Consider the following 16,090-nt stretch of genomic DNA (forward strand, 5'->3'; position numbering starts at 1 on the left):
AACAAGAAGAGGACGCGGCGCCTGCCACCTTGTGAGCAAAGAGGGCAGCTGCCTGCAGCGGAGTGACCGGGGGGAGAATAGCAGCGATGGCGGGTGTGCCCGCGGGGGGAGGACCGAGCCGGTGCTCGGAGATATGGTACCCCGAAAGGGGGTTCTCCCGCAGCTCGGAGAAGAGTTCAGAACTGGGGGGGCAGGGGGGGAACCAAAAAAAATTCTTTTGATCTGAGGGAGTTAAAACAGGGAAAAAATACAGTGAGCAAACTCGGTTGGCGTTTGCTAAATTATGTAATCGGTTTCCTTTGCGCTGTTCTCTCGCTTATTCCCACTGGTCTGGCTCAGTGCTGATTTTTAACACCGCGTGATTCCAGCCCTTTTACACGTGGGGCTGTGATGCGAACCCACTGGGGACGTGGTCCCTGACTTCCAGTAGCGCTTTGCTTTTGCATTTGAAAGGGGAGAGGCCAAGTGCGTACATGAGCTCTACTAATGTCAGTGTCCTGGTTTCCTTCGTGTTTTAAGAGTATATACTCAGCACCTCCCTCTTCTCGCGGCATATCCTCCCCTGGCGCTGCCTCTCCCCACGTGGATGAGGGATTTCTTGTGGATGAAACCTGATGTGTGCTCTGCTACCGAGCTGGGCTCTGTGAAAAGCCTAGTTTGGGATACCCTTGATTTTATGGTAGAAGGAGGTGACTGAGATGGGGGAAGGCAGTGACAAACCGCAGTCAGTAACGCCTGGTGGTTTTTTTTACTGTTCACATTCCAATGTGATAGCTCAAAAGATATTTTTTTTCTTACAAATACCGTGTAGTCTGAGTCATGTTAGTAAAGCCAAGACACTGAGACTGCATTTTGTCACCTACTGGAGCTTTGCGTTTAATACTGTCCCTTGTAGAGTCACCCTACAGCTCAACTATTGGCCTTGGCGTATTTTTGTGCATCTGGAGCTGCTCTGCAAGGTACTGTGTTTACATCAGTTCAGAAATGCAGTTTGACTACGGAGCAAAAAAAAAGTCCTGCTTACCAGCTTGTCTGTACTTGGACCTGTCCAACCGGAGTGACCTTTTGAAACCTGGATGTCAAATCTTGGAGGAATGCTTCTCCTATCCTCCTAGGCTCCACCTCTCACATACAGACGCATGGCCAGCATGAATTTTAATCTGAGCCCGGGCAGTTCTCATGCTCAACTTCCTCATTCAACATCATTCTCTCAAAAATACCCTAATTTTAATTTTAGCTGGGGGTCCCACAATCAATCAGGTGTGCCACAGTGGTAATACTTAGTTGCCGTGTGGCTCAGTAGTGCAATAGTGAGAGAGTAGAACCAGTGCCTCAGAAAAGCACATTCTGGTTAAGCTCCCTTGGAGAGGGAAGGGGAGCATCTTACTCTCACGCAAGCAGCCTTCAGATAACAAGCTGTTGCCATATCTCTTCAGGATCCACATGCTTTTGCCTGTCGGAGGAGGGCTTTGCCAAGTCACAGACAAAACCACCTCAACTCTGCTGGCTTGTACACAGACAAAACCACCTCAACTCTGCTGGTGGTTGCAGCAGGCTGGTGTTGGAAAAACACAGTCTGTCCTCTTTGCACAGTGTAACTCATGGTTGAGAGCAGGGGGGGTGAAGAGGATTGTTGCTTCTCAGTCAATAAAAAAATAACAGTTTTAATTATATTTTTTTAAATTTTCAGATCTTATCTCAACTGTCAAAATGGAGCTTGACATCCAGTGTGAGGAGATGAGCCCATCTAGATGGGCTGAACTTCTGTCCACTATGAAATCCTGCAAAACTATCAGGTAGTAACTAGTTGTGTATCATCTCTTCTAAGTAAGAACTGTTGTGTTTCTCTCCTGTGTTTTTGAGCTGCAGAACTTTTGACCTGTGACGTAGAAATTGCAGAGTAACAAGAATGATTCTACGTATTTTTATCCAGAAAGTTGATTTAAAGAAGGACACCCCCCTCCCCATTCTCTTGTAATTTTTTTTCCAGCTACGGATAGCATCCTTTGATATGAAGTAAATGCTGCCCTTGTTATATGGTGTGCCATAGAACTCAGCTAGGTCATGTGATTATCTAAACATTTGACCACCATTTTCGTACTTCTGTTTTTCTCTTTCTCCCTCAAGAGAGGGAAGACATCCCTCTGTGCTCATTAGGTTGCATGCTTTCTTGGCTGCGGGTCAGATGCTGTCAAATAACTGTTACTTAATAGTCATGCACAAGCCACATGCCATCAGCTTTTAATTCTTCACTTGGCCTTCAAAAGTACCTGCCTTGTGTGGTGAGCAAACCAGTGTGAGAGAACGATCTCCTGGAGCATAAGCTGTAGGACAGCGTTCAGAAGACTTGCTTCTGCACTCTTCCCCCTCTTCTGGTAGGGAATTCTCACCCCATGGACTGGTATTGTCCCGCTTGGGCTGGAGAAGATGGGCCACATCAAGCCAGCAATGGCTTGGAGGAGGTCAGGCAAGTTGAAGGGGACTTGCTTTTGTTTTGCAAAGGAGCTTTTTGCAAGCAAGCTTCATGGACCTGACCTTGACTTCCTAAGGTCTGCCTTGGGTGACAGAAGTCAGTGGGATGGTTGCCTCCTGGGCAGAGGCTGGGCTGCTCAAGACATAGTGGATGAGAGTATCTGCAGCAGGGGTTGTTAATCGGTGTTGAACATGATCCCATTGGGAGCCAAGTCTTCTTGCCAGAGGGAGGGAAGGAGAAGCCTACTAGAGCCTCAGTTTTCATGGTGTTGTCTAAGGAGAAATGACCAAGCAACTTGTGGCAGTCCTGGTTGTCGCTGTGCCTGGGGCTGTAGGGTTCTTCATGGCACCTTCCTTTTGCCCCATGTGTTTTCTGGCTCCCTGTACGCCTCCCTGCCTGTCCTGGGCTCCTGATCTTTCCTTGCCTCTCCTTCTAATTCAACTCCCCCCGCGATCAATTTAGCAACAACTAGAAAAATGCTGATGTCCAGTGGGAGAAGCCACTGCCATGCTGCAAACTCACAGTTTGTGTACCAAGAGTCATGTCAGAGAGAGACAGTGCAGACCAGTGTGACTCACTTACATGAGACCAAACTGCTGATGGGTGTCTCTGGTGCTGGCTGAAGACCCATCTTGGCTGTTCTCAGTGCAGAACCAGTCTGACAGCCTGTAAGCTGGCTTCTGGTTACACGTGGCTTCAGACACCAGGTAGTTTGTCGCTATCAGTGTTTAAATGAAGGGGCATCCTCCAGCTGAAGCCCTGCCAAGGGGGGATGACTTGAGTCATGTGTCCTCTTCTGTGCAGCACAGAGGAGGTCCGTGGCTTGGGGAATTGCTGACCACCCCCTCCTGTGCTGCTGCCCTGCGGAGAGAGCACGTCTTAGTTTGGGCCATGCATTGTGCAATAGGCCACACACATACTTATAAAGGCATCTCAGGGACTGCAGAGGAGTAAATCACCCACTTTGCTGTCACAGGGAATGCTGCTCCAGCCAGGGAGAACAGAACAACCCTGAGGACTAAAGTACTCCTTCTCTCCTTCTGTTTCAGGCTGGATGACTGCAATCTCTCCAGCAGTAACTGTGAGGATCTCTCCTCCATCATCAGTATGAATCCGTCCCTCACAGAGCTGAAGCTGAACAACAATGAACTGGGAGATGCCGGCATTGAATACCTGTGTAAAGGCTTGCTGATGCCAAGCTGTAGCCTACAGAAGTTATGGTAAAGCCCCATTGATTGTGTTGCTTGCATGCTTGCAGTCTGCTGTGGGTGAAGTCATGAAGCAAACTAGTGTGTGATGGTACTAAGAGCCATGCTGATGCATCTCAGCAATTACCTAGGTCAGATGGTTGGAAAACCCCAGACGTTTTTATCTAAGTTGTATATTTATTGGAAGACTCCAGATCATCAGTCTGTCTTCCTTTGTCTTCCAGCACTGAGGGAAAGACAGGTAGAGCTTTCCCAGTCAAATGCATTTTTCAGAGGGCTCTTCTGCCAGTTGTAAGCATTTAGCATCTGGACCAGTTTGCTCGCTCCTTTCTCTAGGAGACAAGCAAAAGGGTGTTCTCATGAGCCTTGGTGTTTCAAGAGCTGTCAGTCTTTCTGCGCTCTACCGGACTTGCTCTGCCTCAAGCCTTGTCTTCTTAGGTGCGCAGGGCCAGCTTGATTCAAGACAGTATGTTTTGCAGAGACACCAACACCACATTATAGCATTAGTGGGCTTCCCTCAGCAACCATGGTGCAGGAACTTCAGCCAAAGTTGTGGCTGCTGCCCCTGCTCCTCAGTGACCCTCAAGGAGATGCTACCTTCTTTGTCCAGCATCTCTTCTGCAGGATACTAGACTCCTCCAGCTCCTGAGGTGGGTCTAGGATCTTCATGACGCTACCTGTTAAAAATCATTTGCCTTTTAGATCAGATATGCCTGCTTCAAAGTCCCTGTGCCCCCTGCAATGAAGAATCACTGACAAATACAGGGAAGGTTGACTGTGAAACTAGTCAGACTGCAACTGTCTGGTGGGCCTTCAAGAAATAACTGTGATACTCTGTACCGGAAGACTAACACAAGTCATTCTTCAGAGTCTGACCTAAGCTTCAAACTTCTCCAGATGCTCAAGTAACAGGCTGAATTAGGCTGTTTCAGTTCTGTAGAAACATAATTGTCCGTTTTGGCAATTCTGGTAAGGTGCATTAGGGAATAAAAGCAACCAAACTTTAGCCAAACTTAGTACCACCGTGCACAACACCTCTCTATTGCTGGAAAATCTTGTTCAATAACTCGAAATATGCAATACCGGCGTGGTTCCTTCTCCCAGCATGTGTGCTGAAAGATCAGCTTCATATGTCCTTCTTGTAGTATACCATTAAACTTCTAAATGATATCCAGGGATTTAAGCCAAGTTTTTGTGTGAGATTTTTACTTTTAGCTACTCTGGATCACATTTCCAGAGGGGGCAAGAAATCATAAGATGCCATTGCTTTATCTCCAGGATAAGCCTCATGATGATTAGAACACTTCTATAAAGCAGCTGAGATACTGCTTAATGTACGGTGGATCCTTCTTCTGCTGGAGGTGCTATAGGAGCAATGATACTGAAGGAAGCATGAGAGCTATTGTTTGTGCTTCAGGTATAACACTAGCTGGTAAAATATTTTGGCACACCTGTAAAATAGCAGTACTAACTTGGACATACCGCTTTCTAGAGGGTTATGTGCTGTCAGTGCCATGGTGTCCTTTCCAAGCTCAAACCTCAGCAATTCCAGGCAAAACCTCTCTAAGAAGAGCTTCCTTAATTCTGGGGGTGCACTTCCCTCACCCCAGTTACCTCTCTCCTTCAGGCTGCAAAACTGCAATCTGACAAGTGCCAGCTGTGAGACTCTCCGCTCTGTCCTCAGCGCACAGCCATCCCTGACAGAGCTGCACGTAGGCGATAACAAACTGGGGACTGCTGGAGTGAAGGTGTTGTGTCAAGGGATGATGAACCCCAACTGTAAGCTGCAGAAGCTGCAGTAAGTAGTCACTAGGCTTTTTGGTAATCAGACAGGTCATGCTTGTCTTTCCCTTGAGACAAGCAGGAGTTTTGTTGCCAGATGGCGATTTCTTCCTGTTTTATCTGAAATTGTGTCATGCTTATTCATACTGGTAGGTCTTGTGGGTTAGTAAGAGCTGGGTGTATATTCCCATGGGATTTGTTTAGCTCTCCTGGCAGTGGTGGTTGTCAATGCAGGACTTCTTAGATACCCAGGGGAAATCTGATTCTGCTGAACTCAATCCTTGTTTTACAGCTAAGTGGGATCCAGGTCTATTCGTAACCCCCAGGTCCTCCTGGGAAGACTTGGTGGCAAAACTGACTATGCGATGTGTTGCAATGCAGAACTCAGTCATATGTTCCAAGGCAGCCTGCACATTGGTTTAATGGAGGACTAGTGTAAAAATGGGGTCCCCTGGGGTTTAGTTTAAGTATTAACACTTCCTGAAATGAGCAGGGAGATGCTATTAAAAACTCCTATGATTATCTTTATTTTCATGCATTGCCTGGTCTTAATTCATGTTGGCACGTTTTCTGACCTGGCTAACATGCGCTTTGCGCAGCTGATGTCTTCCAGGTGGTGGGACATGATGGAGACGGTTGTTTTTCTCCTGGACTTCTTTTCTTGTTGCAGGTTGGAGTATTGTGAACTCACAGCTGATATTGTGGAAGCTCTCAATGCTGCTCTGCAAAGCAAGCCCACCCTCAAGGAGCTCAGCCTGAGTAACAACACTCTGGGAGATACAGCTGTAAAGCAGCTGTGCTGGGGACTGGTGGAAGCAAGCTGCAACCTAGAGTTACTACAGTAAGGAAGTGTTGGTCATCTCTAACTGCAGCTAGTCCTGCTGCAAGTAGTCATACCATCCATAAGACAGGAGAAATTATTGTCAGGAATGCTTGACATTTAGGCCAAATTTTTTTGCCAGCTCAGATTTCTGTAACTGGAAACTGCAAGCAAGTGTCTGGGGCTTTCAGTTTTGCGGGTTTTTTGACCTTTTTTTAGCATGTGATTCTGAGTTCACTGTTATGCCTGTTGGTACAGTGTGAGCATGTATCCCAGGTTAAACCTGCAATTACAAGGGGTGACTGCTCACCAGTGTCTGAGAGCAATCACCCTCAGTGGCTCCAGTTCTTACCCCTTATTGACCAGCCAGCTGAGTATATTTATTTAAATCCCTTTTTTGCTTCAAAACAGAGATGCTGGATTTGGCCTTGTATCTGGGGTAAAGCCCCTGAAGGGGTTTAGGGGAGATGTGTGATTCATTTTATCTTTCCCCTGTGCTTCAGTAGGGGTTGGCTGCCAGGTACTCGCTGTGTGGTACAGCCAAAAGTTCCTCTTAAAAAGGGCAGTCAATATAAAGGGGGAGTTTGGCAAAAATGATCCTTGCATTAATGGATGTGAATGGGTGGATCAGAGTAAAAGTGCCCTGCAGCCTTGCAGAGTGCAGGAGCAGTGTGTTGCCCGACCCAGAGCCCGTCTAGGATACCTGTATCGTTACTGAGCCTTGCAGGGTCTAGCAGTGCCCAGCTGAGCTGCACTGGGTTGCATCAAGGAACCAGCCTGAGACCTTCTCAGTCTGAACTGGGGCTGTTGGGGTGTATCTGACGCAGCAGGTCTGGGGTGGCAGCTCCAACTGTCCTTTTTTCTGCAGCCTGGAGAACTGTGGCATAACCAGCGATAGCTGTCGGGAGATTAGCGCTGTTCTCAGTAACAAGTCATCACTGATAGATCTCTCCGTGGGGGATAACAAGATCGGGGACTCTGGTCTGGCTCTGCTGTGCCAAGGACTGATGCATCCTAACTGCAAAATCCAGAAGCTATGGTAAGGGTAAGCAGAGGTTACTTAAATCCCTCTTGCAGCCTCTGAGCTATCTATGTTGTGCTGCTGGTTTGCTCCTAAGCAGAAAGTTTCTCAGTTACACCCCCTAGTGAAACAAGAATGTCTCTACTGCAAATTAGTTCTCTAAACTGGGTGGAGTATGCCATGAGCGAGCATCACTGCACTGAAATTGCTTGGATCAAATCTGGGGAGAGGGTGAATGGAAATTTGTGATGGTGTTGTCTTAGCTTCCTGTTGAGTTATCTGTCTTCTAGAATTGCATGTTCCTATTTCTTTTTTATGTTACAAACAGAGCTTTTGGTGCAATGGATGGAAAGTAAGGAGAAAGCTGTGTGGTGTGATGCATGAATGGGTTTTGTAAGGGGTAGAAGAAAATAAGATGATGTAACAAGAAATTCAGAAATAGGACTCTGTTTTCTAATCTAAATCATTCTTGGGGGAAAATAATATTTTGTTCTTCCCTGCAGGTTATGGGACTGTGATCTCACAAGCGCTAGCTGTAAAGATCTCTCCAGACTCATCAGTACGAAAGAGACCCTCACAGAGATCAGTCTGATAGACAATAACCTGAGAGACTCAGGGATGGAGATGCTCTGTCAGGTGCTCAAGGATCCCAAATCTAAACTCCAGGAGCTATGGTAAGCTGTTGTTAAGTTACACATACCCACTGCCTTCTTTGGAGACCTCACTGGAGAAAGATGTAGGTGAAGTAATGCCCACCAGGTAGATCTTCAGTTGCAGTGGTTCCATGAACAATTTGTGCCAGTTGTTACCTAAAGGATTTAGACTTACAGAGCTAAAGGGGTTTATGTTTCTAAACTTGTAGACACTTTGAAGATCTACCCCACAGTCATCCTGTTACAGGCAATAGGAGACCAAGCATCACTTGCAGAGCTTCTATCTTATGTATTTTATTGTGCAACAAATGGCAGCTAAGAGACTTTTGAAGTTTGAAAGGCCTCATGTAACAGCAAAATGAATGCTGTGATCAGATATCTCAGGTTTTCCACTGGATCCAAGCTCTCTCATTGATGAGCCAAAAGAAGGTTCTAATGACATAAACCATTCTCAGCATCTTCTTTGTTTACAGCATTACCTTTTGGGCTGGGATGGTCTGGTATCATGTGGCTGGGAGAGGAAAATTGTTATTTCACACAGAACTTGAACGAGCAGCATTTGAACTTTCCTACATTGCAAGTTCAGCACCTGCCCCTAGCTAGGTTCTTCCCTTGCCCCAGTGGCCTGGGAGTTGATCAGGTGCCTCAGGAGTGCACAGTGGAGCCAAGAGTGACTGTGAGAGCAGCACACCTTGTCTCTGATCACTCCTGAGCTTTATGGTTAGGTGCCTTTCCTAGGTGCACGCTCCAAGGCAGACATCCCAAATATCAAGAGTGGGAGAAGTGATGCTTAGAAAGGATCAAGCAGATGGGGGGATGAGAGGAGTATAGTGATTGTGAGAAGGCTTTGGTTCCTCTGTTCCCACAGTCCAGGCTCCTGTGAAGCAAATGTGAAGAAGTGAACGGTACCTGATACTCTCTAGATCCCCCATCTACATCTCATGTCACTTTTGCCTTGCAGGGTTAGGGAGTGTGGGCTCACGACTGCTTGCTGCAAGGCCATCAGCTCTGCTCTCAGCATGAACAAGAACTTGAAAGTACTGCACATTGGTGAGAACAAGTTGGGAGATGCAGGTGTTGAACTTATGTGTGAAGGGCTGCTGCACCCCAACTGCAACATCCAGTCCTTATGGTAAGGTGCATTCTCAGAAGTCGTCTTCTCTCTTGCTGTGTTACCCTTCTGACAACGGCATGCAGAGAGAGAAAGATGGCAATAGATGGTATTTTTTTTGCTCGCATAAAACAATTCACACCACAAACCAATATTTAACTAGTCCACTAGCAAGTAAATGGAAGCCACAAGTGCTTCCCTGTATCCTGTCGTTCATGGTCTCTTGCAAGTACAGGCTGTCACCCACGCAATGGTGCATTCATAGCCATCCACAGTTGGTCTCCCTGGTGCAGAACTGAGAGTTCATGGTGCAGCGTACCTTCAGGATCTAAAACAGTGTGGGGAAGCTGGAGGGATCTTGCTTTGTTCTGCGAGCAGCTCACTGTAGAGTTTCCCATACCATTCTCTGAACTCACCCACAGGGCCTCTCTCGGGTGGGTCTCTTGAGATGGATGAACTACTGGTCCAGGTCTGGCACGCTAATTCCTGTGCCTGCCAGTCGCAGTACAAAACCTGCCTGACTTCACCAGTTGCCTCCTGCTTTCCATAGTCTCTACGGGTGCCAGTGTAAGTGCTGGTCCGGCCTCACCAGTGGGAGCAGGAGGCCAGCTGGAGCATCACCTCCAGCCCTGTGGTGGCATTCACCTCCGCCATCTGCCTGTTCCCTTCCTAGGCAGGCAGCAAGGTCTGGTGTGGCTGTGGCCTGCATGATGCTCAGGGTACTGTGCTTGTCTCCTCCACACCATTTGACAGAAGCCGGAGCTGTGCTCTGATGCCTGACACTCACAGTGAGTGAGTTGAGCAGGTGAGTCGTGGGAGACATCAGTAAGACTTGAAGTCTCTGCCCAGAAAAGATATGTTTGCTGACCACTTAAAGCTACTTGGTTCTCAGCTGAGAGACCCTTTTTGGATAGATGGTTGCAAGTCTCAAGTAAAAAACTTTAGAGATAATTTATGATCAGTTTAAACCAGAGAAGATTGTGCATGATGTTGAAGTCAGGAATATCTTCATACGGTTCCTTCTCCACCTGTAGCCACACACCATTAAGCTTTAAGGAGGACTTTCAGGTATTAAGCAGTCACCACGAGGACAGCTGTCTCTGTGGGAAGACCACAGACCAGCCCCTGCTGGTGTCTCAGACATGCCAGCCTAACAGGGATCTCTGGTCAGTGCTAGGGATGTCTGCACCTGCTGCCCAAGTGTTGGGCTGGTGGGCTGGTCTCTGGAGCTGTCACTCACTGCACTGGCCTCTCCCTCCTCTCCATCCTCTCCCTGCAGGCTGGGTAACTGCGATCTCACGGCAGCCTGCTGTGCAACCCTCGCCACCGTCATGGCTACCAAGCAGTGCCTTACCGAGCTGGACCTGAGCTACAACTCCCTGGAAGATGAAGGTGTCAGGAAGATCTGTGAAGCCTTGAGGAATCCCAGCTGCAATGTTCAGCAGTTAATGTGAGAGATGTTTCTGGTCCTGCTTGTGGTCCCTCTGGGAGGTAGTGAGCTCCAGCAAGCTGTGGGGCTGCAGAGAGGGGGCTGTGAGCACTGTGTCTCTGGGAATTCCACCTGAAGGCAACTGGTCACCCGGGGTGGGGGGTGTCAAACACCATCTGCATGTTGCAAAACACTCCTTTTCCCTTCCAGGTGATGTGACCACAGTGCACTGATCTGCTTTGGTCCATAGGGCCCAAGATGGTGTGCTGGGGGAGGGAGTAATAGGGTCTTACGTTGTAAGGTGTATTTCTGGCTGTTGGGCCAGACTCTCTGACCTAAATAGGGCCCTTCCTGTTACATGGTGGTCCCATATCGGCAATTTGTGTTTCTTTCTCTTTCCTTAATGGGAGGATGCTCACTAATGCAGTGTGCCTTTTTGTTTGGGTGTAGTTTGTATGACATTTTCTGGAGTTCTGAAGTGGATGATGAACTGAGAGCCCTGGAAGAGTCCAAGCCTGAAGTGAAAATCATTTCATGAGCGGTGACTGGCTGCAGAGCAACGTCAAAGCAACATCTTCTTAATCTGAACTTTTTCATACATAAAGATAATTAAGTTAATAGAGAATTTGCTTGTACCAAAAATGTTTGTGGATTCCCTGAGTGGGTGTCCAGGGAGCTGATCAACCTTCTGTGCATCTCTGGATGTACTAACTCAGAGGCTCGTGAAAGCGTTCTACATTTTCACTGCAGCATTACTATCCTTGAAATAAACAAATACTGGGCATCTTCTGGAAGTGGGTCTTTACCCTTTAGGAGCTCTTTAATCCTATAATCCCTTCTGATGCATAAGTCAGGCTTTAAAGAGAGCTCCTTTCCAAATACCTACGGTATTATTATTGGGTGGTGCTTTTGCCAGGTGTCTGGGGAAAGCTTTCCAAAAAAACAAGTGTTTTTTCAATCTAAAATGGAGCTCTCCCCTGCCTTTCCTGAGATGAGTTCTTGGAAAAGCAGTGGTGGCCAAGGCACTAGAGAAGAAAGAAAGGAGCAGTTGTTCAGATACATAACTTCAAAATTGGTGTCCCTTGAAAAGTGATTTTCCTACAAACAAAAGATGCTGTGTGCATTTCTGCTAGTATGGGAAATGATTAAATGATTTGATATGTTTGCTCTGGCAAGAGTGGTTCTACAGGAACTTTATGAAAGTCTGTTTGCAGATAAATGCTTCATTTTTCTACTTGTAAAAAGAAAAATCAGATATGTCTGTATATTTCTCCTCTAAAACCAGTCCATCACTTCTGAACTACAATACTACTAATACCTTATTTTATATGTTTGCTCTTGGTAATTTCCTAGCTGAAGCATATCAGAAGATCTTAGTCAAGGCCTTAGGTGGACAGCAGGCCTAGAAGACGTTCCCCTGGTTTCAGGGGACACTGTCTGGGTTTTCTTGCCCAATCAGACTTTTAGTAAACCTTGTTCCATGGGAAAATGCAGCTGTTGCACACCTATAGCATGAAAGAATGAATATAGTCTTAAAAATGTAGGAGACAAACCTGGCATCGCCCTGGGGTGACCTTGCAGGAGGAATGCTGAAAAGAAACATTCCTCATCATCTCTCTTCTTAGAGCAGTCACTTGGAAATCATGCCTGGACACCCCAGTTCAAGTTGTCCTCCAGGCTTTGGCTTGTAATACATATTCATCCCATAGAGTCTGTAACTGGCTTTTCTTTGACCTGAGGAGAGCTTTGACCTAAGCATAGTTTCTACAGTAGCCTTCACAAATCTCAAATGGTGCCCAAGAAGTATCTCACTTGTGTCTTCAGGCAGGTGAGAAGGATAGAATTTGTTTTTCCCTCAACGCACATCTCTCTCGAGGCTGGCAAAATGCTATAAAAACACTCCTTTCTGCTTCAAGAGCTATTTGGTCTTCTCTGTTGAGGGCAGAAGCAGTTCTTGTGTTTAGAAACCTACCCATCCTGAGGGGCTGTTAAATCGGCTTTTCATGTCCATGGTATCTCCTGGACTTAGCGTGCATGGGCTCATTTCAAGTTGGGGGAGAAGATAGGGCTGGAGGGGGGCAAGAGCACTTGTAGGGGGAGCCACAAAAATCAGGCATATGGCTGGGTGTAAAGACAGCACTTGAAAAAAATTAAACAAATAATAGAAGTGGATTTCTGAGACTACCTGGTGTGGTGGATAGAAGAGGATGTCTGAGAAGGAAGTGGAGGTGCTCCTGGGCTGCTCCCAAAGCAGGCCGTGGTCAGGCAGATTGAAGGTGAGATGGGTTGCAGGCAAAGCCTACCTTGGCCCCACCTAGCCAGCAGGATGGGCTGAGGACTGCATCAACCAAAGTCAAACCTAGGCCAAACTAGCCTGCAGCCCGCCCCTGTGCATTGGCAGGACATGTTCCCTGCAGCATTACCCATGCTGGCTACCCAGGGGGTGGCACTCTCCCCTCGCACTGCAGCACAGGACACTGCTGCTGCTGGCCTCTGGCTCTGTGACGCCTGGAAAATGCCTCTTCTTCCTCCACTGCAGGCAGAGGAGCACTGAGACGTGTGCCGCCATGGCTTCACCGCAGATATTCAGGTCGCATGCTCCTACCAGGGGATAAGCCCCATGCCTGCCTTGGTCCCCAGAGTGGTTTTGCGTTCCCTGCAAAAAACACAAACAGGGATTGGAAAGGTCTCTGCAGCACGCGTCACTTGTCCAGTTACTAGCTGTAGCAAGAAAAACTGCAGGAGCCATATTCTACCATCTCAATGGGCTTGGAGAATCTCAGGCCAGCCCATCAGAGCTCTGCAGGGCCACCCAGGATGGGGAGAAACCTGTGCACTCACACCGTGTGCTGTGCACACACAATGTGATGTCTTGTGCTTGGCTCTAAAAACCAGATATAAATCCTAGGATCCAGGAGCAAGCCACTGTTGTGAGAGACATTTGTGCTCATAAACAAGGCTCAAGAAAGGATTTATATTCTTAAAAACTCATCTGTTTTTATTCATCTATTAATTGGTCCAACTCACTTCCCTGACAAGCCTTGTCACAACCGTCAACTTGGGAGAGTTAAAAGAGAAATTTGCTCCTGCATTTTAGATGTGTGGGTCCTAAAGATAAAATTATGCAGCCAAAATAGAAGGTTAAGAAATCCAGGTATGACTTTCAGTTCTCAGCAAATAGTAGTAGCTTAAAAAAAAATATCCCTTGAGAGCAAATAGCAGAGAACTTAAATCCAGAGTGAGCGGGTTTGTATTTTAGATCTCAGTAACAGCAACAGTGGTTAAAGTGTGTTAAAACTTCCCATTTTTGCTCGTAGTTTAGGATTCTGCAATAAAACTAATTTTTCACTCATCACAGCATATGATCTCAAGCAGGGAGGTCACAGTGTTCCAGTTAACCTTGCCAGAAGCAGTTAAGCAAATATTACTGGCCTTGCAAACAGGTTATTACCCAGCTAAACCTGCTACTTGTTTTGGAAGAGCATCATGTCACAGTGGCCCTGGCATCCCTGACTACTCTCGTGCTGCCTGTGCTTTTCAGAAAGGAGCTGCAGCACAGCAAGGCCCCAGGCACCAGCTCCAAATAATATGGGTGCTAACAGCAATTTCAGCGCTCCAGTTGAATCTGAAAGGGGAAATCAAACCAACTGTGTTTGAGGAGTTAACCACAGCTCCCCCTTCCTTTGAAAACAGTTGCCATCTGAGTCACTCCCGATCCTCTACTAAAATAGTCTGAAAGGGAGTTACCTCTTGCCTGCATTCCCCTTTTGCATGTAAAATTATGATTTTTCATTATCATTTCAAACATCTCTTCCCTTATGTGTGCTTAGTTCCTCAGTCATTCCTTCCTCCCCAGCACCTCCTTTTCATTTCATCTCGTTCATCTCAATGGGGAAAACACACACTGACAAACCCCCCGAAAAAACTATGGGGCAAAGTCCCTCTCCCCATAAGGCAAGAAGAGTTTGACAAACTTTACCCTGCTCACAGCTGCAAATGAACCATGGACATCTTGTGTTTCTCCTGGGGTATAGCATCAGTCCCCTCCTTCCTTGCTTCTCCCACTGGTCTGGCACCCACACCATAAATGCCAGCCTGTCAAATGCATTCCTGGGTTGGCAAGGACTTACAAATTGACAGCTTTATGAATATGTGAGGTTAGTCTTGCCTCTCTCAGCTAAAGCCAGCTGCATCCACCAAGGGGAGAAACACAGCCCCCGGCACGAGGAAGAAATGCAGTAGGTCAGATGCCTGCATGGATGATAAGCCTTTCCAAGCTAGAGGGCAAATTGGTGGCATATGGGATTCAGGACAGTGTAGCTGGGGGGATGGAAACTTTAACCGTCCAATGTTATGTCACAGCCTATCTGGTTTGCAATTAAAGGCAGGTATGCAGTGGGATAGGTGAATTGTTGGCAATTGCTCAAGCCCTTGAAGATGTTCCAGAGCAGACACTCACAAAAAGTCTTAAGACAGGCTGCCCTGACGTCAGGCTGGCACACAACAGCCCATAATATCCACGGAGGGAAATAAAGCGCCAGCACAGCTGTTGTTTGCACATGTACCCTGCAAGCAACTCATGCAAATCCTCCGGTGCTGCTCACTGTCTCCTACCTCACTGGTAATCATCACATCCAAGGACCACAACGTGTCCTCAGGACACTGCCCAGACCCAAAGTATCCTGCAAAGCCAGCACATCCCACCCTAATTTATTTCTTTACACCGTATGTATTGGTTTTGCCTCGTTCCACACTTCACTTGGATGCTTCGTTTAGACTGTAATGATGCTTTGCAGATGATTAAAACACCTGTGCTGCTGGGTACAGAAATACTCCACAGGCTATATTGTAATTGTCTAGGAAACATTCCCTGCCTGCCATGATTTCTAGGTGTAACTTAGCTAATTGAGCTCCTCGTAGGTGGGTTAGATGCATCGGCTTGTCCCTAATGTGCAGTAAACGCAAATCAAGTAGTGAGGCTGCACTTGGGGATAATTAGAAAATGAAGCACCGAAGAGTTTTCTCTGTGGCACCTCCTCCAAAGAGGGAAAAAAGACTGTTTTGTTCATCCTTGACAGCAGTGGGGAGCTGCTGCTTTCTTCACAGCAGGCTCCCAGGGGATCCATTCCCCCTTCCGTGCCACAGCATGCAAAGCAAATCTAAATTAGATATGCTACATGGCATGCAGCCATGTCTGCTAACTACAGCAGGATCAAAGATAGCTATAATCCCAACAAGGTTGGTTAGAGTAAGCTAATGAATGCTCTGGGGAAGAAATCCATCCGGATTTGGATGGCTTGATAGAGAGCAAGCAGAGCTCCCGGGGCTGGAGACACAAGATGGGAGTGATCCAAGTCGTCTCAGGGAAAATGTCTGAAGCCCAGGTGGGGTAAGGAGTGAAAACCAAATGAGGGAGGAAGGAAACCACTGGAGAATGGTGTTCTTCCTCCTTTCTCACCTGCCTCCGCAGTTCTTGACTCTGGAATCTCCATGTAACTTAGGGCTCTTAGAGGGAACCACTCCTGCTTTTCAGATTTCTCATTGCCTCTAAGTATTTAAAGCATCTTTAGGCTCCTGGATTTTATGCCTGGCA

At 47.1% G+C, this 16,090-nt stretch overlaps 1 protein-coding gene across 1 annotated transcript in view; it reads left to right on the forward strand.

Moving 5' to 3' along the window:
• The window catches only part of RNH1 (ribonuclease/angiogenin inhibitor 1), a 13,629-nt gene extending 2,266 nt beyond the window's left edge, over positions 1-11,363 (forward strand). The window contains exons 2-10 of the mRNA XM_009889364.1: positions 1,691-1,796; positions 3,523-3,693; positions 5,309-5,479; positions 6,134-6,304; positions 7,152-7,322; positions 7,808-7,978; positions 8,919-9,089; positions 10,348-10,518; positions 10,948-11,363. Of these exons, the coding sequence (XP_009887666.1) occupies positions 1,711-1,796; positions 3,523-3,693; positions 5,309-5,479; positions 6,134-6,304; positions 7,152-7,322; positions 7,808-7,978; positions 8,919-9,089; positions 10,348-10,518; positions 10,948-11,035 (1,371 nt within the window). The 5' untranslated portion in view covers positions 1,691-1,710 and the 3' untranslated portion in view covers positions 11,036-11,363. The remainder of the gene's footprint in view (positions 1-1,690; positions 1,797-3,522; positions 3,694-5,308; positions 5,480-6,133; positions 6,305-7,151; positions 7,323-7,807; positions 7,979-8,918; positions 9,090-10,347; positions 10,519-10,947) is intronic.
• The last annotated feature ends 4,727 nt before the right edge of the window (positions 11,364-16,090 follow it).

Source organism: Charadrius vociferus, unplaced genomic scaffold (assembly GCF_000708025.1).
Source record: "Charadrius vociferus isolate BGI_N301 unplaced genomic scaffold, ASM70802v2 scaffold467, whole genome shotgun sequence".
Taxonomy (NCBI): domain Eukaryota; kingdom Metazoa; phylum Chordata; class Aves; order Charadriiformes; family Charadriidae; genus Charadrius; species Charadrius vociferus.